Source organism: Vipera ursinii (genome assembly GCF_947247035.1).
Source record: "Vipera ursinii genome assembly, chromosome: 1".
Classification (NCBI taxonomy): domain Eukaryota; kingdom Metazoa; phylum Chordata; class Lepidosauria; order Squamata; family Viperidae; genus Vipera; species Vipera ursinii.
Genome location: NC_139512.1, coordinates 348,835,930 through 348,862,447, shown reverse-complemented (window position 1 = coordinate 348,862,447; position 26,518 = coordinate 348,835,930). Strand labels below are relative to the sequence as shown.

Here is a 26,518-nt window from a genome sequence, read left to right as displayed (position 1 = left end):
CACCACATTGAAGATAAATATAGACAGTTTTCCAAAACTTTGCAGTTCGTCTCATGACATTACAAATTCCAAATATATTCATTCACTGTAAAGCCTTTTTTTATTATTCCACTCGTGAACGTCCTGTGAATTCTCCTGCCTCAGCTTGATTGTGCTAGCTATAAAATGAAAAGGGAGATCTGCAAAAAAAAAAAAAGATTGGAAAGTACAAAGGTTGCCTCTGAAAATTGACTGTAGTCGTCAGCCCCCCAAGAAGCCAACACAGTGCTAGGCTGCATTAACAGAGGGATAGAATCAAGATCACGTGAAGTGTTAATACCACTTTACAATGCTTTGGTAAGGCCACACCTGGAATACTGCATCCAGTTTTGGTCACCGCAATGTAAAAAAGATGTCGAGACTCTAGAAAGGGTACAGAGAAGAGCAACAAAGATGATTAGGGGGCTGGAGGCTAAAACATACAAGGAACGGTTGCTCAAATTGGGTATGTCTAGTTTAATGAAGAGAAAGACTAGGGGAGACATGATAGCAATGTTCCATTATCTCAGATGTTGCTACAAAGAAGAGGGAGTCAAGCTATTCTCCAAAGTGCCTGAAGGCAGGAGAAGAAGCAATGGATGGAAACACATCAAGGAGAGAAGCCACCTAGAATTAAGGAGAAATTTCTTGACAGTAAGAACAGTGAGCCATGGAACGGCTTGCCTCCAGAAGTTGTGGGTGCTCTATTATTGGAATTTCAAAAAGAGACTGGACAGCCATTTGTCTGAAATGGTACATAATATCCTGGAGCAGTCGGTTGGATTAGAAACAAGGTCCCTTTCAAAATTGTTATTCTTTCATTTTATTTTAATCTAAGGTGACCTGTTGCTTCTGCTTGTGGAAGCACTTGTTATTTGAAACAATCTGATGGATTTATGGAAAATGAGCTAGCTACTCTCAGATTTCCAGCAACTGACTGGGCTGGCAATCCCCTCCACCACTGTTGGGGGGAAAAAAGTATTTTTTTAAAAAAAGAAAATTCTATTGAGAAATAGACATACAGTACCAGAAGAGGTTGAGAAATGAGAATTTGGTGCCACCTAGAGTTGTGAAGGGGAAAAAAATCTGCTAGAAACTTTTTAGAGTTTCCCTCAATTTTGTAAAGTTTAATTAAGATGGATAGCCTTCAATTCCCAGGATTTGTCCCAACACAAAATGGTGTTATAAACCTTGCAAAGCTTAAGGCACCCACTTCCTAACTTAAAACCTCCAGTTCCCTGTCCCTCAAAGGGTTCTGTCCCCATCCCCTTCTGGCCAACTTTTACTTCCTGGGTAGAAAGTTAATTGACATACAGTATACAGGTGGTCCTCGACTTACGACCACAAGTGGGACCAGGATTTCCATTGCTAAACAAGGCGGTTAAATGACACCCCCCACACACCTGATTTTACAACCTTTTTCCCTACAGTTGTTAAGCAAATCATTGCAATTGTTATTGCGCTGAGATAATCCAGGAGTAAACACAGTAAACAGTGGTTTGTATTAAACGCTGGTTTATCTTACACTATCTACAATATCGTACACCAGTGACAATATACATACACATGTAATACAGCAGGATCCTACAAACCACAATTACAGCAGGAAACGGAAAAGAGAGAGAACACATCAGCAGAGCCTTCCCTTTATACCAGAGGGTCTTCAAACTTGGCCCTTTTATGACTTGTGGCCTTAGATTCCCAGAATTTTTCAGCCAGCGTGCCTGGCTGAGGAATTCTGGGAGTCGAAACCCACAAGTCATGAAAGGGCCAAGTTTGAAGACCCCTGCTTTATACAAAGGCTCTTAAAGAGACACAGACCTTGCTGAGTCATTCCCATCATTACATTACATCCTACACCTTACATCACATAAGCTGTTAAACCAATACCTTGACATGAACCACCTGGTCATTAAACAAATCTGGCTTCCCTCATTGCCTTCGCTTGTCAGAAGTCGGCAGGGAAAGTCACACATGGCAATCAGGTGACCCTGAGATTTTGTGACCATCATAAATCCATGCTGATTGCCCAGCTCCTGAATTTCGATAAAGGTGACCATGGGATGCTGCGATGGTCACGCATTTGAAGATTGGTTGCAATCACTTTTTTTCAGGGACACTGTAACGTCCAATGGTCTCTAAGCGAATGGTTGTAAATTGAGGATGACTTGTATCAGAAATTCTGGCGAGTTGTGAAAAGTTGCCGCATTTGCTTCTACCTCAATGGCCCTCCCGACTTTCAGGCCATTTGACAAAAGACATTGACGTCAATTAATATGTCGACTGTTTAAAATCTTCTTTTTCCTAGATTTCCCCCAGGGATCACCCCAAACAGTACGAAGAGATATCGGTCTGTCTGTAACACACAGGTAAGTATCTCAGAAGGTTGAACATGCAGGTCCAGTCAGCTTCTGTCACATGGTGATTTGGACCACCTGCAAGTCCTTGACTGACCTGGGTGGGGCTGGAATAATTTCCCAGCTCAGTTGCATAATATGCTGGGAGGAGAAACGTTTGAAGTAACCAGAACCGCCTAAGAAAACCTACCTGTACAAGCACCATCATCTTAAGAGACTGATGGCATTTTTTGCTTATACAACTTTTCTTGTGCATTTGGCTATTGGGGGGGGGCGGAATTGGGAAGGAAGAGGGGTTAATTAATCCAGGTATATGCTGTATTGCAAAACTCATCAGCCCAAGCTGTTATGAGAAATAGTCTGGAATTGTGAGAGTTACGCAGGTAGCCCTCAACTTGCAAGGACAATGGGGACCAGAATTTCCATTGCTAAGCAAAGTGGTTGTTAAGTGAGTTGGGCCCAATTTTATGACTTTTTTTGGTCATGGTTTGTTAAGTGAATTATTGCAGTAAAGCAGGGGGTCTTCAAACGTGGCCCTTTCATGACTTGTGGACTTCAACTCCCAGAATTCCTCAGCCAGGCACGCTGGGAGTTGAAGTCCACAAGTCACAAAAGGGCCACGTTTGAAGACCCCTGCAGTAAAGTGAAGCAGGCAGTCGTTAAACAAACCCAGCTTTCCCCATTGATTTTGCTTGTCGGAAGCTGGCGGGGAAGGTGGCAAATGGCAATTACATGTCCCCCTCTTCCCCCCCCCCCCGGCACACTGCAGTACATGCCAGTTGCCAAGCGCCCAAGTTTTGACCAAGTGACTGTGAGAATGCCTCAGTGGTCAAAAGTGCAAGTACTGGTTGTAAGTCCCTTTTTTTCAGTACCACCGTAATTTCAAATGGTCACTAAATGAATGGTTGTAAGTCAAGGACTATCTGTAGTCCGAAGTACGACCTGGTCAACAGGTTGCCTGCTCTTGTTCTAAGCAAAGCTTTGGATGCTTTCTACCAAAATTAAGTACTCAGATTCAGGGACTTTGAAATAGTTGCAAAGGAGTCTGCTCTGGTTTTTTTTTTGTTTTTTTGCATTGTGGATTTAAGGGCATTTATCTGGGGGTTGCTTTCTGATAGGGGACTCCTCATACTATCCATGATTAGGAACTTCACATTACTCTTCCCTTGTTTAATGGATGCTTTTGTTAAGCCTCTCTCTCTCCAGCAACAACCCAAAAACAATAGTGGAGAAAACTTGGCAGGCTTCTATAACAGTGTTTCTCAACCGTGGTTATAGATGTGTGGACTTCAACTCCCAGAATTCCCCAGTCAGGGAGTTAGAAGTCCACATATTTTCAAGCTGCCACAATTGAGAAACACTGGTCTATAAGAATCTGAAATAAGGCAGGTTATGCTGAGACAAACTCCCATCTAAAGACTGCTTATTAGGAGTTTTCGGGTGTTTTGCGATGGTTTCAGATACGGTTGTCCTCTGTTTTGACTCTTCTCTTCCTTCATCATCTATTGTTTTCCTTTTAAGGAAAGAGGGAAGGAAATGACAGCTTTGATTGGTTAGTTTGACATTAAAAGTCCTTCCTGAAAGTACCCGGTATAAGAATACGAAGAAGCATCCTAGAAATCCTTGCAGCATTACATAGGCTCCTGGTGACTTGTTCAGTTTGCATGCACAGATGGTTACATCAGATACAAGGTACAGGCCAAAACCTAACTACTGTACAGCATTTGGAGCCTTGGTGGAGCAGTGGGCTAATGCCTCCTTAAGTAACACCAGCTGCCTGCAATTAGTGCAGGTTCGCATCCCACCAGGCTCAAGGTTGACTCAGCCTTCCATCCTTCCCAGGTAGGTAAAATGAGGACCCAGATTGTTGGGGGCAATAAGCTGACTTTGTAATAATGCCGCTTGGGGTGTGTGTGAAAGCCCTAATAAGCAGGCATATACATAGAATGAAGGCTACTGCTAAGCTTGTAAGCCGCCCTGAGTCTTCGGAGAAGGGCGGGATATAAATGGAATTTTTTTTAAAAAATTGGTTCTTGATCAGTGAACGGTCTAATATATCTGACATGATAGATTTGACTTTGATTCTATAACATCCATGGAGCTCCACTTTCTACTAGTATTTTTATTTTCTGGATTTACAAGACTGCTCTAAAATATTAGGTCTTCTGTAGGGAAGGAATAAAGCCAAAACATTCCCCAGAGAATTTAGCCACATAATACAGATTTATTTATTTATTTTTATTATTTTTTTAATTTTAATTCCATTTATATCCCGCCCTTCTCCGAAGACTCAGGGCGGCTTACAAGCTTAGCAGATAGTCCTCAACTTACGATCACAACTGAGCCCAAAGTTTCTGTGGCTAAACAAGATAGTTAAGTGAAGTTTGCCCCATTTTATGACCTTTCCTGCCACAATTATTAAGTGAATCACTGCAGTTGTTAAGTTAGTAACACGGCTGTTAAGTGAATCTGGCTTCCCCATTGACTTTGCTTGTCAGAAAGCCGCAAAAGCTGACCCCATGACACTGCAACCGTCATAAATAAGAGCCAGTTGCCAAGTGTCCAAATTTTGATCATGTGACCCTGGGGATGCTGCAACGATCATAAGTGTGGAAAAAAAAGTCAGTCATAAGTCACTTTCCCAGGGATGTCATTTTGAACGGTTACTAAATGAGCTGTTGTAAGTCGAGGACTTACCCGTATTTTGATATGCGGCCTCGTCGTTGGCCTGTGTATCTTTCACCAATAATATTGTTTTGTTTAATTCAGCGCCACCTTTTACAGCTGTGTTCTGTTTCCTCTCCTTCAGGTTTTCTACAAAATCCTGGCTCTCTCAGGTGTGCCAAGTGTGTCAGAAAAGCATGATGTTTGGAGTAAAATGCAAACACTGCAGGTAAGCAGGTGATAAGGGCATTCCCCCTTGCAATGGAAAATTATAATCTATAAAAATACCGCAAGCAAAACGAGAACGCCAGCAACAGAAAGAGAGGAGAATGACTACAGAAGCTGCATATTCTGAAGACTGCTCACTCAGCTCTAGAGCAGACGCAGCCATCCCTTGAATAGCTGCTGATTATAAGAGTTGCTGTGTAAAAGCTGCTGATTGCCCAGCGAGTGACGAAATGACGCCTACCTGCTGAGTAAGCAGAGATCGTAGAGAGAAAAATATAAGGCAGCCAGGTTCCTAAAGATCACTCACTCGTTGTGTACAAATCAATGGGAGTTTGGGGGAGAATCCCAAACCAATGTTTCTTCTTTAGTCAAAAGTTTATATTTTGCTAAATGAGAGAGCCTGGGAAGAGAATGAAAAAATGAAAGCTTTTTTTTTTTTTGACCGACAATGCCCTGAATAGTAAAAAGCAAAGGACTGGGGCCTGTAATTATAAGATTTTGCCTTTCTGCCAGAAGAGAGTCAAAAGTGAATGAATCACTGAATGACTGTGGTGATTAATCAGTTCAAATAAAAGTCTCTGCTTTGGCAAATGCCTGTGTGGAGCAACTTAAAATGGTCAAAGGGGGGGGGGAGATCACTGGGTGAGAATAACAATTAGAAGCAAGAGCTGCTGAAAGTACTCTGTGTAACTTTCCCCGAGCATTCAAGGGAAGAAAAAGAGACATTGCAAAATGGGATTTTAGGATGGTTGATTTCTAAAGGCGGAGATGATGCAGTTGCACTCTACAAGAAGTAAAAAAAAGTCATTATTGTCACACACAGACACACACACACACACACAGACACACACACACGTATGGGAGTTGAAGTCTACGAGTCATAAAAGAGCCAAGGTTGCCTACCCCTGGTTTAGCTGATGCATATGAGTTGAGTTGCCCTTTACAGGATTGATCCTTTTTTTGGGAAACTGACTTGAATGAGTTACTGGAAAGACTGCTAATGAGGTTAAGAAGGTAAATCAGAACTGTTGAAGTAGAACTCTTTTAAAAGTAGAACTTTAGGAAGTTAGATCAGGGTGTCTCAACCTCAGCATCTTTACCGTACAGGTGTGTGGATTTCAACACGCAGAATTCCCCAGTCACCAGGAGGCTGGCTGAGATTGAAAAGCACTGTTAGATTATGATGCTTATATTTTCCATGGCTTCCAAAAAAAAAAAACAACAAAAAAAAACCCCAACATAATGTAATGGTTAGGATGCTGGCTTAGGTTCACAAAAACAAGCATTCTTATTTCCATTTAATGACAGAAGTCATTGGATGAGCTTTGATCAATGCTAGTTGGGGTTAACGGGAATTTCAATCTAAGACAGCTTCAGGAGATTGAGCTGGACACCCACAAAGCTTCCTAGCCAAGTTCTGTGGCTGAATTTGGTCTTTCCAATCCCAGCTTCACACACTGACCCCGTGCCTCCTGCATTCTCCTGAGAAAAACAGTGGGAGCATTTTCTCTGTCCACCATTTAGCTTAGTTTGTCCCTAATCTATCTTTTCCCTTTTGCAGATTAAAATGTCATAACAAATGCACCAAAGAAGCCCCACCTTGTAGAATATCTTTCTTACCCAGTAAGTGCTTTTTTTATTCTTTGTCAATTTTTCTTCCTCTTACCGGATTACTTGCTGTTTATGTTCAGTTATATCCAGTTTTGCTCACCATATTATAAAAAAGATGTAGAGACTCTGGAAAGAGTGCAGAAAAGAGCAACAAAGAGGATTAGGGGGCTGGAGGCTGAAACATATGAAGAACGGTTGCAGGAATGGAGTTTGTCAAGTCTAGTGAAAAGAAGGGGCTAGGGGTGACATGATGGCAGTGTTCCAGTATTTGAGGGGCTGCCACAAAGAAGAGGCGGGTGGGTGGGTGTCGATCTATTTTCTAAAAGCACCAGAAGGCAGGACAAGAAGCAATGGATGGAAACAGAGAGAAGCAGCCTGGAATTAAGGAGAAACTTCCTAACAGGGAGAACAATTAACCAGTGTGATAGTTTGCCTTCAGAGGTTGTAGGTGCTGCATCCCTGGAGGTGACACTGAAGAGACTGGACAGCCATAGTTCTAGAAGGGTATAGGATCTCCTGCTTGAGCAGAGGGTTGGAGTAGAGTAGAGTAGAGTAGAGTAGAGTAGAGTAGAGTAGAATAGAGTAGAGTAGAATTGAATTGAATTGAATTGGAAGGGACCTTGGAAATCTTCTAGTACAGCCCCCTGCTCAAGCATAAGAACCTCAGTTAAGTGACTGTCTAGCCTCTTTTTAAAAACTTCCAGTGATGGAGCGCCCATGATTTCTTGAGGCAAGCTATTCCACTGGTTGATTGTCCTCACTGTCAGGAAGTTTCTCCTTAATTCCAGGTTGCTTCTCTCTTTGATCGGTTTCCAACCATTGTTTCTCGCCCTTCCCTCTGGTGCTCTGGTGAACGTGACCCCCCTCTTCTTTGTGGCAGCCCCTCAGATACTGGAATACTGCTATCATGTCTCCCCTATTTCTTCTTTTCTTTAGACTAGCCAAACCCAAGTCCTGCAGCCGTTCTTCGTATGTTTTAGTCTGCAGGCCTTTGGTCATCTTAGTTGCTCTTCTCTGAATTTTTACCAAACTCTCAACATCTTTTTTTTGTGATATGTTGACCAAAATTGGATGCAGTATTCCAGGTGTGGTCTTACTAGGGCTTTATAAAGCGGTACTAAGAAGATCCTGGAAGATCCCTTCCAAACTCTGTTATTCTGAATTCCATGTTGCTGTTGTAGTTTTAAGAAGGCTAAGTAAAATGCTGACTTTCTCTTCTCTCTGCTTCAATAGTACCACGGTTAAGGAGAACAGAGAGTGTCCCTTCCGATATCAATAATCCGGTGGACCGGCCTTTAGAACCACAGTTTGGGACCCTCCCCAAAGCCCAAGCTAAAAAGGTACAGTATTGAGTTTTACAAAGAACATGCACAGAGCCATGTGGGGTGAGGACAAAGTTATAATCCACCGCACAGTGTTTAGCAGACACATTTTAGTAAAACCTGTGCTACTGAAAGCTAGCCCAGGTAGTCCTTGTCTTATGACCACAGTTGGAACCAGAACTCCTGTTGCTAAGCAAGGTAGTTAAGTGAGTCACACTCAGTATGTATTTATTTATTTATTTATTTATTTATTTATTTATTTATTTATTTATTTATTTATTTATTTATTAAATTTATATACCGCCCTTTCCCGAAGGACTCAGGGCGGTTTACAGGGCATTTAAAACAACCAATACAAAAGTTAAAAACAAATTAAAAAAGATTAAATCATCCCTAGAATTAAAAACCCCAGTTAAAAATTTTACAACATTTTTGCCAAGGTTGGTAGGAAATCACTGCCATTGTTAAGTGAATCAAGCAGTCGTTAAGTGAATCCAGCTTCCCTCCTTGAGTTTGCTTGTCAGAAGCTGGCTAGGAAGGTTGCGGATGGCAATCACACGATTCCAAGATGCTGTAACCATTGTAAGTACATGCCAGTTGCCAAGCGCCCAAATTTTGAACATGTGACTGCAGCTGTGCCAGTTGCAAGTGTGTGGAGCAAAGTCCCTTTCGTCAGTGCCGTTGTAATTTCAGACGGTCACTAAACAAATGGTTGTAAGTTGAGGATTACCTGTATCAAGCTGCCAGATTTTAGCAGCATTGTAATCTATACTGAGGGTCCCCAACCTTTTTTGGCACCAGGTTTTGTGGTAGACAGTTTTTCCACAGACCGGGATGTGTGTGTGTGGTGGGGGGGAGGAGGAATGCACAACCCAGATTCCTCTCGTGCAGTTTACTCTGCAACCCAGTTCCTAACAGGCCATGGACTGGTACTGGTCCATGGCCTGGGGGTTGGGGACCCCTGATCTATTGAGTTAGTCATCTTAGGATTTAAAATGCTCCAACACTGGAGGTTTTTAAGAAGAGACTGGACAGCCATTTGCCTGAAATGGTATAAGGTTTCCTGCCTGAGCAGGGGGTTGGACTAGATGACCTCCAAGGTCCCTTCCAACATCATCATCATCATCATCATCATCATCATCATCATTATTATTATTATTATTATTATTATTATTATTATTATTATTATTATTATTATTAGGGTTTAAGTATCTTGTGAGTTGCCCATCCTGGCTTAAAGGGTTGGCCAGACATAGCCAGTTATGGCTTGATCTCGGAGTTTTAAAACAAAGCTTTCTGTCAAAGGAAGGGAAGCCAAGAAGAGAGCTTTGTCTCATCTCCTCAGAAGTTTCTGATATCCAAGAATTCTGTGTTGCTTTGATCTCTGACAGGATCATCCGACAGCAATCAATCACCTCGACTCCAGTAGCAACCCGTCTTCTACCACTTCTTCCACACCGTCTTCTCCAGCCCCCTTCCCGTCTTCCAACCCCCCCAGCGCAACGCCGCCCCCAAACCCATCTCCCATGGGCCAGCGGGACAGCCGGTTCAACTTCCCAGGTGAGTTTGTTTTCAGAAGAGCAAAAAGCCCAGGTTTGCCAAAGATCACGTGAAGTGTTAATACCACTTTACAATGCCTTGGTAAGGCCACACCTGGAATACTGCATCCAGTTTTGGTCACCACGGTGTAAAAAAGATGTTGAGACTCTAGAAAAGAGTACAGAGAAGAGGAACAAAGATGATTAGGGGATTGGGGGCTAAAACATATAAGGAACGGTTGCTGGAATTGGGTATGTCTAGTTTAATGAAGAGAAGGACGAGGGGTGACATGATAGCAGAGTTCCAGTATCTCAGGGGCTGCCCCAAAGAAGAGGGAGTCAAGCTATTCTCCAAAGCGCCTGAAGGCAGGACAAGAAGCAACGGATGGAAACTAGTCAAGGAGAGAAGCAACTTAGAACTAAGGAGAAACTTCCTGATAGTTAGAACAATTAACCAGTGGAACAACCTGCCTCCAGAAGCGGTGAATGCTCCAACACTGGAAGTTTTTAAGAAGAGACTGGACAACCGTTTGTCTGAAATGGTATAGGGTTTCCTGCCTGAGCAGGGGGTTGGACTAGATGACCTCCAAGATACCTTCCAACTTATTATTATTATTATTATTAGTGGTGAATTGCCTTTTGTGTAGTCTGCCCAGCCCAAGAAGAGATAAAAATAAAAATTCAGTAAAGATGCAACCTGTTTGTCTTAATATATATATATATATATATATAGAAGAAGGAAGCTGAAGCCACCAGCCTGATGATGAAGGATGGGATTTCGTCGAAACGTTGCTTTACATTTATTTTATCAGTCACCCGCTAACAAGAGTTCTCTGGGTGACGTTCAGATGTAAACAATAAAGCTGCCCAACCCACATTTATTATTTATTAAAGTTATATGCTGCCCATCTTGCAATTTTGATGATGGCAATGATCCGCCTTTAGCTTGTTCCAAGAGTGCCCAAAACAAAAACAAAAAACTTAAGTGTTATGCTACTTGATGTATGCAATTAAAAATCCTGCCACAAACCCTTTTTTTTTTCCTGCTGGCATTTTTGTGGTGAGTCTCCAGCAGACCACTCAAATGTCAAGTCTGCTCAGCAAAGTTGGCTGTAACTTTTGTGGAATAGAACAGTGTTCTTATATTCTTGGCAGGTATCTGTTCATAAGACCTTCTGCTGTAATACATTTCTTTTCCCATATGTTATCTGGGAATTTGTGTCCTTGTAAAATACACTGATGTTTTTCCATTTCTGGAAAAACCAAACGTTACAAACTATGACCAAAACTCAGCCCCAAAAGTTTTCCTGCTAAGCAAGACAGTACTGAGCTAAGCATTGGTACTGAAAAAAGACAGTTAAATGAGTTTTGCTCCATTTTACGACCTTTCTTGCCACAGTTGTTAAATGAATCACTGCATTTGTTAGGAACCCGCTTGTTAAGTCAGTCTGACTTCCCCATTGACTTTGCTTGTCAGAAAGTCACAAAAGGTAAATCACATGATCCTGGGACATTGCAACCGTCATAAATATCAGTCAGTTGCCAAGAATCTGAATTTTGACCACGTGGCCCCGGGGATACTGCAATGGTCGTAAGTGTGAAAAATGATCATAAGTCACTTTTTTTCAGTGCTGTTGTAACTTTGGTCACTAAATGAACTGTTGTAGAGCCGTGGTGGCGCAGTGGAGAGAAAGCAGTATTGCAGGCTACTTCTGCTGACTGCCAGCTGCCAGCAGTTCGGCAGTTCGATTCTCACTGGCTCAAGGTTGACTCAGCCTTCCATCCTTCCAAAGTCGGTAAAATGAGGATCCAGATTGTTGGGGGCAATAAGCTGACTCTGTAGACTCCTTGTTGTAACTTTGGTCACTAAATGAACTGTTGTAGAGCCGTGGTGGCGCAGTGGAGAGAAAGCAGTATTGCAGGCTACTTCTGCTGACTGCCAGCTGCCAGCAGTTCCGCAGTTCGATTCTCACTGGCTCAAGGTTGACTCAGCCTTCCATCCTTCCAAAGTCGGTAAAATGAGGACCCAGATTGTTGGGGGCAATAAGCTGACTCTGTAGACTCCTTGAAGAGGGCTGTAAAGTACTGTGAAGCGGTATATAAGTCTAGGTGCTATTCCTATTGTAATTTGAAGACTACCTATATCAAGTACTGTAGGTAATCCTTAACTTATAACCATTAGTTTACTGGCCATTGGAAGTTACGACAGTACTGAAAAAAGTGACTTAGGATCCTTGTTCCGGTGTTCCTGAAGTCATGTGATCAAATTTAGCCCCTTGGCAAATGGCATTTTTGCAAAATCCTGAGCTCCTGTGACCACCGTTTGCTACCTTCCCAACTTCTGACAAGCAAAGTAAAAGCGGGAAGCCGGATTTGCTTAATAACTACATGCTTCCCCAAATGACTGTGGTGATTTGTTTAACAATCATGGGAAAAAGGTTGTAGAATTGGGTGTGACTCACTTAATAATAATAACAGAGTTGGAAGGGACCTTGGAGGTCATCTAGTCCAACCCCCTGCTCAGGCAGGAAACCCTATACCATTTCAGACAAACGGTTGTCCAGTCTCTTCTTAAAAACTTCCACTGTTGGAGCATTCACCGCTTCTGGAGGCAAAGTTGTTCCACTGGTTAATTGTTCTAACTGTCAGGAAGTTTCTCCTTAGTTCTAGACTGCTTCTCTCCTTGATTACTTAAAAATCACTTCACTTAGCAACAGAAATTTCAGTCTCAATTATAACTCTAAGTCTGTTTGCATCTTTTATCTTTAGGAAAAAAAACTCATGGCTCTACCTATATTACACTTAAAAAATCCATCTCACCATAAGTATCTTGATTAAAAGTGCACATTCAAGATAATGATGGTTGACATGTCCCTTCGGTTAAGAAGCTTAAGAAATGTCAGGGGTTATTGCTGGCAGTACAGTTAGACCTTGACTTACGACCACGATGGAGCCCAATATTTCTGTTGTTAAGCACGACAGCTGTTAAAGTTGCGCCCCATTTTATGATCTTTTTGGCCATAGTTGTTAAGTGAATCACTGTATTTGTTAAGTGAATCGGGCCGTTGTTAAGCAAATCTGGCTTTCCCCGTTGACTTTGCTTGTCGAAGGTCACAAAGGTCACATGACCCCAGGACAGCGCAACTGTCATTATATCCAGGCCATTTGTCAAGCACCCAAATTTTGATCATGTAACCGTGGGGATGCTGCAACAGTCGTAAGTGTGAAAAACGGTCGTAAATCCCTTTTTTTCGGTGCTGTTGTAAGTCCGAATGGTCACTAAATGAATGGTTGTAAGTCAAGGACTCCCCGTGGGTAGCAGAAAAGGTGGGGAAAGGAACTCGTGTTGTTTTGTTTTTTGAGAATTGGGGCAATACAACCCAAGTCTTTTTCTCCACTAGAGATAGCCCACAGAGAAGGCCCTCCCCCTGGGGGCCACCAGCCGGCATTCCCTGACCGGAGGCACCCTGAGGAGGCCCTCTCTGTGGGAACGCACAGGGTGGAGGGGAGTCGACGCCGGCAGCAGGTGGTCCCCGAGGTATTCCGGACCCATGCCATGTAAGGACTTAAAAACCATCACCAAGACCTTGAACCTCACCCGGAAGACAACTGGTAGCCAATGCAGCTCGCGGAGCAAAGGTGTAACATGGGAGTACCGGGAAACTCCCAAGACAAGTCTCGCGGCCGCATTCTGTACCAGTTGGAGCCTCCGAGTGGTCTTCAAGGGAAGCCCCATGTAGAGAGCATTGCAATAGTCAAGACGAGAGGTCACGAGTGCATGAGTGACCGTACACAGGGCATCCCGGTCCAGATAGGGCCGCAACTGACGCACCAGGCGAACCTGAGTGAAAGCCCCCCTAGTCACGGCTACTATGTGGTCTTCTAAGGTAAGCCGTGAATCTAGGAGGATTCCCAAGTTGCGAGCCCGGATCTCCGCTCCTTCCGGCGCGGCCTAAAGACCCATTTATTTGAACAAGCTGGCCTGGCCTGATGGGGAGTTAACTTAGGGTTTTAATATTTGTATATTTTTACTGTTTTATTTGGGCAATAATTTAATTTTCTCTTAACTTTTGTATTTCTGTATTTTTATTATATGCCCTGTTCACCGCCCTGAGTCCTTCGGGAGAAGGGCGGTATAAAAATTTAATAAACTATAAACTATAATAAACTATAAACTATTATTTTTCTGCCTCAAGCATTTTCCAACTGTCTGCATGCTTCTCTAACTGCCTCCACTCAAAAGCACTCTCACCGGTTGCTTGTTTGTAGTTTACTAACTCTTGAACTGGGATTAATTTACTACACACACACACACACACACACACACACACACACACACACACACACTAATCGCCTCATGTGCTAACTGCCGTGACCTTTTATTTTGTTTTTTTTCCTTTTTCCTTTTCTTCTCCTTTTCTGCCTAAACCAAAATAAACAGCCGCTCACTACATTCAGCATAGACAACAGTTTATCTTTCCAGGTAAGTCCATCTTCTCACAGGTAGCTGCTCAGACATCACTTTGTTCTCCTACAAAGGTCTTTTTATGTAAGCACAGAGAGCAAGAGAGAGGGACGGACTTCTCTTCTGCATGTTGCGTTTTTCTTGAGACATCATTTCTTCCAATTCCTCTTATTCTATGTCGAAAGTTTTATAGCTGTGTGGTTATTGCAACATGATAAAGTATGATCTTTGACCTTCCTCTGCACAAATCAATTCAATAAATTTCCCTCTCCTTGTTATGAGCAACTTGAGAACTTGTGAGGTGCTGGGTTATCCTTTGAGAGATATTTCCATACCACTGTCTTTCCAGCAGTGACAGAGCTTCTGATGTGCTGACTTCGCTGGAAAGGTTGGGATACATTCAGAGATGCAGCTGCCTTGGAAATAGCCTATTTTGGACTGTATAGCACAAGGGTAGGCAACCTTGGCTCTTTTGTGGACTTCAACTCCCAGAATTCCTGAGCCAGCCAGGCTGAGGAGGAAGGGAGAGGTTTCCACGCTGAGCCATGCTGGCTCAGGAATTCTGGGAGTTGAAGTCCACGAGTCATAAAAGAGCCAAGTTTGCCTACCCCTGGTATAGCACGAACATTAGCACAAGAAATGTTTTATGACATTTTGTATTATGTCATAAACTGTTTGGTGGTCATTTCAGTGCCATGAAGTGTTTTATAAAATTCGCCAAATTTCAACTCCAGGGGAGTCAGGGGTCCCACATTTTAGACCCGTTCTGTAAGTTAACCTGTTTGGGGGTACCTTGGTTCAAAAATTGTTGTGCTGTTTCTCCCGATTAAAGATGAGAGAGACGAGAGTTTTAATGGCACGTAGACAATGTGCATAAAAGTAGTGCTATGCTAATATCTGTTGTATCCATAGGATGGTGTCAGAAAGAGAAGAGGGCAGATGTGGTGTCATAATGCAAGCCCCACACAGACAGGGTTTGCAACACCAGGGTTTGAACAGACAGGGTTTGCAACACCATTACACCGCCATATTGCCTTTTTTGACCCTTCCCCTCTCTTCCAGTGAATGCCACTCATCAAGATTGATGGTTTTTCAGATTGAAAGTCATAGTTTTAATGCAGTAGAGCAGGGGTGTCAAACTCAATTTCATTGAGGGCCGCATCAGCATTGCGGTTGCCCTCAAGGGGCTGGGTGGGTATGGCCAAGGTGGGCGTGGCCTACTGGGTGGGCGTGGCTAGAGTGCGTATGGCACTCTACATCGTTCGCCTCAAGGGTGCCTATGGGGGCCTGGGCAGGAGTGGGACAGATCTGGGGGTCTCTGGCAGGAGGAGAGTCTCTGGGCCAGGGCCAAAGCAGTGGGTCCGTTCCCTCACTGTTTCCAGGATGGCTTCGCGGGCTGCATGAAACCATTTCGCGGGCCTTGTGTTTGACATGTCTGCAGTAGAGGAAACCCCGTTTTGGAAGATTCCTGCATGTGAAAACAAACCAATAAATCCATCATTGAGGGGGCCCTCGGTACTCTCTGAGCTTGGTTGTTTTCTTGCAGACATCTCATTACTCAACTGGGTAACATCATCGGTACTAGAAAGGAATGGGATTTGCTCTCGGTTTATATTCTAGTGCAGGGGTCTTCAAACCTGGCCTTTTTATGACTTGTGGACTTCAACTCCCAGAATTCCTCAGCCAGGCATACTGGCTGAGGAATTCTGGGAGTTGAAGTCCACAAGTCATAAAAGGGCCAATTTTGAAGATCCCTGTTCTAGTGGCCTGGTATTGTTTACTTCTTGATTGTTGGTCTGAAAACAACCAGGCTCACACAAGGACTCCTCATCTCAACCCTGAGTTACAAATACTTTCCTTTATTAAATATTTCATTGCTTCTAGATAGGAGCTCATAGAGCTTGTGTGATTCCCCCCAACTAAACCTAGTCCATCCTCAAGCAAGCTTTATCCGGTGGCTTTGTGGGTTATACATTTTGACTTTTTAGTTCTCTACAGCTAAATATTTCTTTGATGTATACTATTGAATTACTAAAAAGAGTGAGAACTTGAGAATTGTGAACGTCAGCCCATTTTTCCCCATATATTCTTTCTTTTAGAAATTCCTGCTACTCCACAAATAACGCAGCCTCCTGAAACTACGGAAAGTACTAAGTAAGCCTCTTTTTATTTGTCTCCTGTATTTTCCTGTACGTGTAGTATTTGATTTACAACCAGCCGTTTAGCCACCATTCAAAATTACAACAGCACTGAAAAAAGTGATTTATGAATGTAATTGCCAGGCTCAATTACAGTAATAGGTTGAGGACTGTAAATATAATATATGAAGGCTCTTACAAATTCCAGTACAAGGACAAAATCAGTTGTATGGTGCCTCCTAGTGGTCAGCAGCAAATATAACAACATTCTTTTTTCAGTTCTAAATATTTGATCTGGGTACCTGATTTGCCAGATGCTACAGCCAGCTGTACTGGGACAACCTTACTCAAAATCTTTTTAATGAGATATCTTTAACCCTGTACTTAATTTATCTTGCTCGGATAGGAAATGTACCCTGTGAAAAGAGGGTTTCATGGCTTATAGTGGAGGAACCCCATTTAATCCAAAGTCCTGTGTTTACTATAGCCTAATTCAGGGGTCTTCAAAGTTGGCCCTTTTATGACTTGTGGACTTCAACTCCCAGAATTCCTCAGCCAGCGTGCCTGGCTGAGGAATTCTGGGAGTTGAAGTCCACAAGTCATAAAAGGGCCAACTTTGAAGACCCCTGTCCTAATTAGGGGGAAAAAAACACCAACTTTCTGCATGCAATACGTTCTGACCAGAATGATTGGATCTTCCTAGTAACACTTGCTGAGAGGGCAGGTAGAAAAAAGAGGAGAGAAAAATGGCCTTCAAGAGTAAAAAAATACCTATACCTATTGTAGCAAGGTTGTGTTATACATCCTGCATAAATAAAGCTCTCAAAAGTGTACAAATACATAGCACACGTATCAACCTTACCAGCACTGGAACCACTCTACTGAATTGTCTTCTCAGTTCTGAGTTTCCTTCCTCCTGTAACTCATCTGCTGCAGCATTATCTTGATACAATATTTAAAATGAATTCTTCCGCAACATGAGTCTGAATGGAGTTGACAGCACGGACATTCAAAGAATAATGATGATCTTGCTCGATCAGTTCATGCATTCTGTCTTGTTCTTCTTCTTCTCTCCAGCAATGCTGAGGTGTCCTTAGAGACTGATGGAGTTGAAGAACGGGACACAGAGGTAAATTCCCACTTGCTAGCAGTCCTCCCTACTAGCACTGATGATGTTACCTAGTTTGGGTAATGAAATGTCTGCAAGAAAACAACCAAGCTCAGTGAGCACCAAGGACCCTTCCTTTCAGCCTGAGCTACAATTAATCTACTTTGTTGATTATAGCTCGTTTGGTGAATATGTAGGTAACCATGGAAGCTGAACGTAAGAGGCATAGGGAATGACCTAGGGAAGAGCAGTGTTTTTCAACCTGAGGAATTCTGGGAGTTGAAGTCCACATATCTTAAAAGATTGAGGAACCCTGGGATAAAGAATAGCCCAAGTAGATTCGGTTGCACAGTTGGTTCCATTTGGGGAAAATGTGGTGGGATTCCAAGCCTGGTGTGTTCATCATCACTGCAATTGTTCCCCCTTTCTTCCCAAGCATGTGGATGACCAAGAACAAAACAAGTTGGAAGCTGAGGACGATGAAGATGAGATTGACGACCTGCCAACCCGGCGATCACGATGGCGGGGGATGATCTCACGCAAGGCTAGCCAAACCAGCGTCTATTTGCAGGAATGGGACATTCCCTTTGAGCAGATTGAACTGGGTGACCCTATTGGCCAAGGACGGTGGGGCAAGGTGTACCGGGGGAGGTGGCATGGCGAGGTAGCCATCCGTTTGCTGCAGATAGACGGGAACAACCAGGATCACCTGAAACTCTTCAAGAAAGAAGTGATGAACTACCGGCAAACCAGGCACGAGAATGTGGTGCTTTTTATGGGTGCTTGCATGAACCCCCCGCATCTAGCAATCATTACCAGGTAAGGATCATCATCTTGGTCAATCTCAGGCCTTTTCAATTTGTATGGCCACCATCTCGTCATCATGCCAGAAACAATTAGAAAATGTAACCCAACAAGAGCACCAAAGGATAGGATTTTAATTGTAATATATTTTCTGAGTTATGAGCCATCTGAGTCATTAACTCATGGGTGGCTATAGAGAATGAATGAATGAATGAATTCATGTCCTCCCCAGCCTACCTCTGACAAGCAGACTCGATGGGGTAAACCAGATTTTCTTAATGACTGCGTGATTCACTTAACAATTACAGTGATTTGCAGTTGCACCATGGCAAAAAAAGATAGCGAAATCAGATGTAACTCACTTAACAATCACTTTATTTAGCAATGGAAATTTTGGTCCCAATTGTCATGATAAGTCAAGGAAATGCTTCAGTGAAATGTATGAATTCAGTTTAACTATGGTTAGTTTTCATCAGACATAGCAGCTTGGATGTTGTATATTGGGTTTAAGTTAAAGGTGGGTTAGTGGCAATGCCAGTCACCGTACAAACATTTTGTATAGCGACCTTCAAAAAACAAGGAGGAAGAAGGAGTTTTGCTCATGAGCCATTTTCCAGCCAAGATTTGATAAAAATGTTACTACTGTTTTATATCCAGCTATGCTGAGTTTTTAGGAGCTTGTGTTAATTTCTGTGATATATGAGTCTTCCTTGAGATGCGAAAGCCTGAAGTGCTGAATATGCTCAAGAAAAGAACCTGTAATATCTTTTGCAAACTCAGAAAAGCTAGTTTTCCCTGATTTTTTTAAAAAAGGGGAAATAATTGGGTTGCAGTTAAAAAAAGAGATACAAAGAAAGCAATATACAAAATCAAATCAAATTAAAAGAAAAATGGTAACATGTACTTGCCCAACAGCTTAGTTGTAAAATTGTAATACCAAAATGAAAACAATAAAAAAATTAAAAAATGTACAGACTAAGCTGATATACACCTAAATGCGTTGCATATTTAATCATTTAATGGCAATATACCAAACTACAGATAAAATGTATCAGTGCTTGCAAAATGTTATGCAATCTATGCTGAAAGGAATTCTATTGTGTTATTACTTTGGGTTAATGATAATGGAATTTCTAGTTTTTAAAAAATAATTGTTGCAGTGTGCCAGTGTTAAGTACTTATCATAAGCCAACTGGAGATTTTCTTTTAGGTCTGTATATTTTTAAGGTATAATTTTACTTCCATAGTGAGTGGTTGCAATAGCAATTTGCTTTGAAATCTTTTAAAATGTAGAATTGTGAGAATATCATCCATGATGTATTCTACTGGCATAGTTAAACTGGCATAGTTTTCTGTTGGGGGGGCAAGCTGTGTTTTCATGGTGAACATGGCTAGTTAGCTTTGATGTGTCAGGGTGAAGGTATATATTGGAATTGTATGAAACAGGCTGTGTAGAGGTCAAAATTAGAAGGGGGAAAAAGCCACTCAGCGCTTGTGTGGGCACAAAAATATCATTGCTCAACATCTCCTTAACTCAAGAATCTTCTGGATTGTATTCCAGCTGCAGACGGCAGCTGGGCGTCCCCAGGAAAAGACATAGCTTCTTTAAGGAGTTGCTTAGCCCTGTCCTCCAACTCATTTTTCCTCCCATCCCTCTGATGTGTAAAGGTAGCCCTCAACTTATGACTCTTCCTCTAATGGCGATTTCAGGTTATGACGGCCTCAGAAAAAGTGACTTATGATCCAACCTCAGACATATGACCGTTGCACCGCCTTCCTGCTTCCCTGATCACAATTTGGGCACTTGGCAACTGGCTGGCATTTACAATAGTTGCAACATCTTGCAATCACCTGGTTGTGATTGGCCACCTTCCTAGCAGGCTTCCGACAAGCAGAGTCACCTGGGGAAGCTGCATTCACTTTATGACCGTGTGATTCACGTAACTACTATGTGATCTTTTTTTAAACAACCATGGTAAAACGATCATCTGAGGAAGATTGCTAAGCACATTGATTTGTGCTTTAGATTGTAAGCCGCCCTGAGTCTTCGAAGAAGGGCGGGATATAAATGGGATTAAAAAAAAAAAGATGAGCAGTTCAAAAATGCGATAGGTAGGTAGGTAGACAGAGAGAGAGAGAGAAAGAGAGAGAAAGAGAGAGATAGAAATAGAGATAGATAGATAGATAGATAGATAGATAGATAGATAGATAGATAGATAGATAGATAGATAGATAGATACAGGGCTTTTTTGTCATAGAACGCTCAGAACGGAGTTCCGGCACCTTTTTTGGATGGAACCTTGTAGGGTAGGCAAGGCGGGTTGTATGCACTAGATAGATAGATAGATAGATAGATAGAGAGAGAGAGAGAGAGAGAGAGAGAGAGAGATAGAGAGATAGATAGAGAGATAGATAGATAGAGAGATATAGATATAGATAGATAAATAGATAGATAGACAGATAGATAGATAGAGATAGAGATAGATAAATAGAGACAGACAGTCAGACAGACAGAGACAGACGATAAAATCAGTCATATATGATCATTCACTTAATAAACACATCACTTGGCAACCGAAATTCCAGTCCTAGTTGCGGTCATAAGTCGAGAACTACCTGTACCGCTTCTACAGCAGATGCCAATTGTTGTTAAGCTTTCTTTCTAACCTATTTTGCCTGCCTCTGTTCCTTAGTTTCTGCAAAGGAAGGACGCTTCACTCAGTAGTCAGGGATCCTAAAACACCTCTGGACATCAACAAGACCAGGCAAATAGCTCAGGAGATTATTAAGGTAAGAAGGAGTCTGCAGAGGGATTTGTGTTGAGTGTCTTCTGAATAAGGCAGCTGATCTTCCTAGGCTTCATTCTGGCGGAGGAGAGCAGTTTCATTGCGCTGGACTCCAGTTGTAAAAGAGTCTCCGGATTTTATTTAGATACATTAAAAGTTTTTTTTTTATTTTCCCAATTGCTTTCTCCTTTTACACAGTATTTATTCAAGGCAGTTTATCCCAAACACTTTAAGATGTGTAATGACTACAGTGCTGGCTGGGATATTCTGGGAGTTGAAGTCCACATATCTTAAATTGGTTAAGGTTGGAAAAAGACACTAATTTAAGGCTATTTTCTCTCCCTTTGAATCTCCTGAGCAGAATCATAACCCTGACCCAAGCCAGAAGACTTATTCATTGGCCTCAAACCTAGATATGTATTCATGATTCTTGGCTGTGGCGAGGTCTTAAAATAATGTGAATCACAGATCTGCTGCTTGCTGGGGACCTTCAAAACAAACAACCATTGAATCATTGTTTAGGTATTTCATCACTGTGCTAAGCTAAAGCCATTTAACCCTGTTTTGGTAATTGATAATAAATAATCAAATAAATATAATAAAATAAATCTGAATTCACAGACAAAGCTATTAACTGTGGTTTACAGCGACTAACGTCACACAATTTGCTAAGCACCACAACTCACCTGTGTAATGAATCAGTCAGTTGAGTGGATTTTGAATAAGCACTGAAGCAAGATTGAAACAATTGTATGTTTTTTCTGTTTAACACCAAGCAGGATCGAAACAATTTTATATTTTTCTGTTTTAACGTGTTTTTTTCCTCCCATGCATACACATGTGTATGATTATTATTATTTTTTCACCCTAGGGCATGGGGTACCTTCATGCAAAAGGGATCGTGCACAAAGATCTCAAATCCAAGAACATTTTCTATGAAAATGGAAAGGTGGTGATCACTGACTTTGGCCTGTTTGGAATTTCTGGCGTGGTTCAAGAAGGAAGGTGGGTTTCCTATGATTGTTGGTTTCTCTTAGCTGTCAGGTTCAAAATCTGCATCTCTGATTTAGCTGTGGAATCCAGAATCCATCCGACAAAGTATAGGTAGTCTCTGATCAGTCACTTAGCAACTGTTTGAAGTTACAGTGGACCCCCAAAAAGGAATTTATGGCCTGGATTTAAGGTTCCAGTGTCCATACATATACACACTGCAGCCACATGAGTGTATTTTGGTTTCTGCAGCCAGCCCACATTTATAGCTGTTTGCGGTGCCCCATGGACACATAACCACAATTTACTATGTTTTTGTCAGAAATTAGCATTTACTTCTAGTTTCCAGCAAAAATCCATCCCGTAACCAACAATGGGGTTGCTTAACAACCATGGCGTTTGCTTAATGACCACCACAAAAAAGATAATAAAATTAGATGTAGTGATATGGTGATCTTATTACTGTCATGACTTAATAGCCCAAATGCAGGCTCAATTATGGTTGTAAGTAGAGGACTACCTCTATTTCTTCTGAATTCATAACATCTGTATTTTTACTTTTATTTTTGCAAACCTCCCAGAGTTATTTGGAATTGGGGCAGCCTCTAAATCAGTGGTTGTCAGTCCTAGCAACTTTGTCCACCAGTGCGTGGACTTCAACTCCCAGAATTCTCCAGCCAGCATACCTATATTAACATGGTTGGATATGTAAACATTGGCCCTGTGGCTTCTTCTTCGTTTAAGGTTTATTTTAAAAAATAAACTGATACTGATCTTCAATGCCTCAACCATTTATGATTAGGAAATTATTTCATCCTGTATGGACTTCGCCTGGATTTTCATAGGGAAAGATTTGCAGATTCAGGTCTTGATATACATAGATGAGATGGAAATAAAAATGTGGATCTTCTCAGTGATAGGGTCTCATAATGATGACATTTCTATCTAATCAGAATGGAGCTGGAAGGGATCTTGGAGATCTTCCAGTGAATAGTCCAAGCAGGAGACCTTATACTATTTCAGACAAGTGGCTGTCCAGTCTCTTCTTAAAAATCTCCAGTGGTGAACCATCCACAGCTTCTGATGGCAAGCTGTTCCACTGGTTAATTGTTCTCACTGTTAGGAAGTTTCTCCTTAATTCCAGGTTGCTTCTCTCCTTGATTAGTTTCCATCCATTTTTTCTTGTCCTGCCCTCTGGTGCTTTGGAAAATAAGTTGACTCCCTCTTCTTTGTGGAAGCCCCCCAAATACTGGAATACTGCTATCATGTCATACCATATCACCATATCATGTGCTATCATATCATAGAAATAGAAATTCCCCAGTGCTTTTTTGATTCTCCTGGATTTAAATCTCAGTTTTGCTGCTTTCAAATTTACAGCCTGGCCTTATGATATGACTAGGTTTTTTTTTTAATCTGATGTACTTGGTTATTGTATTACTGGAAAGCCACTGCATTCCAACAGACATAAAATGCTGATAAACTTGTGTGATGTGCATCGAGTCATATATTTTAAATTTTCTATGAGATGCGGCTAACTTTATAGCTTACTTTTGACTCGTCATCTGATTGCCGCAGCCAATGACTTTTTCCCCAGACTGTTGGTTTCCAGCTCGCTGCCGAGAAAGAACAAGATATACTTGTTCTTTATCACTCATTTTGGTTGAAAACAGCCTTCTGTATTTTCAGGCTCATAATTTGGACCAAATAAGGACTGTCTTAAGTGCCACTGATTCAATGCAAAGACTGTTAGCCCCTGTTTCAAACCCTCTTGTTGAATTCAATGGGATCCACGCCCCCTCAGTAATAGATCCAAGTAAAGAAGTTGCTATCAAAGTGCTTAGGTTTAAGTGAAACATGTTTAATTTTTGTTTGCAGGGCTAAAATTCACTATTGGAATAAATTTTTAAGACTTGGAATTCAAACAGATAGACACATTTCAGGAATGGGAGTGGTAGGGGCTACATAGGCACCTGAATTAGGCACAATAAGAATTTTACTCCTGTCAATGGATACTTAAAGTAATGGACGTAGCTGAAATTGCAAAAGTTTCAGCATATTTGAAAGAACAGTCACAAGAAAAATATATTTTGGAATGGAAAAGATGGATTGATTATATTCAGAACAAATATGGGACTAAAAAGTTTCAAATAGCATATGAATAATTCTTAACAATTATAGAAGTGTTATTATAATTACTTTAGTTTTGTTATAAGGGAGTTAAAGGGTGGAAGGTTTGCTAATGTTGTAATAGATACTTAGCATATGCTTGCATAAGATTGCTATATGTAATACCCTGTATTCTGCTTTGGGAAGTCCGGGGGGGGGGGAGGGAAGGGGGGAGGGTTGATGGGGAGGGGGGGTTATTATTAAAAATTTTGTAAAACTTTTCCATTTAAAAAAAAAGAATTTTACTCCTGTCTTAGAGAGAGATATTTTAACCTTTGCAAAGGAGCTTCTATGTCCATCTGAAAATACAAATCACCAAGTCATTCGGGCAAAGGAAAAAGCATTTATTAAGGGGTGGGGCGAGGTGTTCCTGCCTTTTTATAGAGTATGTACAGAAACAAATATACATAGATTCTGTATATGTGATACTTCAGTAAGCAAACGATCAAACAGGAAAAGATACTAATTGCATGTGAAGTTAGAACAATAGAAAACATTGATTCTAGATAACATTCCACAAGTGACAAATTTATGGGTCACATTACCCTCTCCCAGCTAGATTTGCATCTTTCTTGAAAGTATTCAAGGACTTTCCGAAAAAACTGTCTATTGTGTAGTGTAGCTCCTAAGAAAGCAAGTTCTCGCACACCAAAGAAATGGCCTTGGCCAAGAAGGAAAAAAAAACATGCTTTCTTAAATTTGAAAAAACAGAGGCCCAGACTACCATGTTAAAAATGCTAATGTCATCTTTTAAAATGCTGATATTAAAGCCTAAAATTTGAGGCAACACTATCCAGCATCTTAAGAAGCAAAAGTCAGAATATTGTCCAGTGTTTCTACCTTACAGATGACCTGGCCATCTGCTCTTGTCCTCAATGGATTTTTCTTTCTATGCCATCAATGCATCATTTTCATTTTTTGGCTGATCAGTGATTGCAGAAAATTTTAAAAAAATCAGTGACAAGGTTTGAGTCGATGTTGCTATGGAGAAGCTTAAGAGACTCTTATGTATCCCCTCCCCATCTGTACCCCTTTTTCACTAAAATGAAAAGAAGGACTAGGGGTGACCTGATAGCCCCAATATCAAAGGGGCAGCCACAAAGAAGAGGGGCTCAACCTATTCTCCAAAGCGCCTGAAGGCAGGACAAGAAGCAATGGGTGGAAATCTAATCATAGAAAGAAGCAACCTAGAACTAAGGAGAAACTTCCTGACTGTTAGAATAATTAATCAGTGGAACAACCTTCCTCCAGAAGTTGTGAATGCTCCAATACTGGATGTTTTTAAGAAGAGACTGGACAGCCATTTGTCTGGAATGGTATAGGGCACAGGTCTGCAACCCGCGGCTCTGGAACCGCATGCGGCTCTTTCAGCCGTCTCCTGCGGCTCCCAGTCCTCTGCCATGTGCAGTCCAAAAAAAAAAAAAAAAGTGGGACTAAAAAAGTTCAACCAATCAATTCAAATATGCAGGGTAGGTGCATATCTCGCCTTGGCTCCACTCTTCAGTCAAACCCTGTTCTGCGCATGCGCGCATGTACGCACATGCGCACACATTTTTTGCGGCTCCCAGTTTTTCCTTTTGTGAGGGAACCGGTTCCGAGTGGCTCTTTCACTGTTTCAGGTTGCTGACCCCTGGTATAGGGTTTCCTGCCAGAGCATGGGGTTGGACTAGAAGACCTCCAAGGTCCCTTCCAACTCTTGTTATTCTGTTATTTTATTAAAAGGCAAGGGAAGTGGGCATTCTCATAAAGGTCCCCCATTTCTAGAAATCATCTCACTCCCCAATGAACTGGTCATATAATAACAAGGAGTTAAGCTTGCCCCCATGTTTATTTGAATAGCTAAACCATGTCTCCTTAGTTAAGTAGGTCATTTGAATGGGAGAGAAAGAGTGTTTAAAAGATCTCCTTCCACCCCATTGGTTTAAACTAAAAATTGGATCTAGGATTTCAGCACTTAAAGTGGGGGCTTGACCCCTGGGTTGTGGCAGTTGCATCAGTCTGCAGGCATCCCCTTTTTGCCCTTATAGACAGGTAATTCCTGGTAGATGGAGCCTAGGGCTGGTAACACCCAACCCTGAAAGGGGGAAGGAAGGTCAGTGAGCTATGGAGCATGATGGATGGGAAGCATGATGCAGATCTGGACAGATGAGCAGGACCTGTTTTGCTCCTCATTAGGAAGAGTACATCAAGAAACTAAGCTTCAGGATTAATGATTGTAACTATGATTTATGACTTACCACTTTTTTGCTTGTATGTACACTGAGACTTATGCACTGAAGACAAATTCCTTGTCCAATAAAGAGTATTCTAGTCTAGTCTA

At 41.7% G+C, this 26,518-nt stretch overlaps 1 protein-coding gene across 1 annotated transcript in view; it reads left to right on the top strand.

Moving 5' to 3' along the window:
- The window catches only part of KSR1 (kinase suppressor of ras 1), a 180,099-nt gene that overhangs the window by 140,836 nt on the left and 12,745 nt on the right, over positions 1-26,518 (top strand). The window contains exons 6-16 of the mRNA XM_083350342.1: positions 2,327-2,387; positions 5,185-5,268; positions 6,829-6,890; positions 8,112-8,218; positions 9,592-9,760; positions 14,180-14,221; positions 16,303-16,357; positions 17,419-17,470; positions 17,886-18,268; positions 20,947-21,043; positions 21,911-22,044. Coding sequence (XP_083206468.1) covers positions 2,327-2,387; positions 5,185-5,268; positions 6,829-6,890; positions 8,112-8,218; positions 9,592-9,760; positions 14,180-14,221; positions 16,303-16,357; positions 17,419-17,470; positions 17,886-18,268; positions 20,947-21,043; positions 21,911-22,044 — 1,246 coding nt within the window. The remainder of the gene's footprint in view (positions 1-2,326; positions 2,388-5,184; positions 5,269-6,828; positions 6,891-8,111; positions 8,219-9,591; positions 9,761-14,179; positions 14,222-16,302; positions 16,358-17,418; positions 17,471-17,885; positions 18,269-20,946; positions 21,044-21,910; positions 22,045-26,518) is intronic.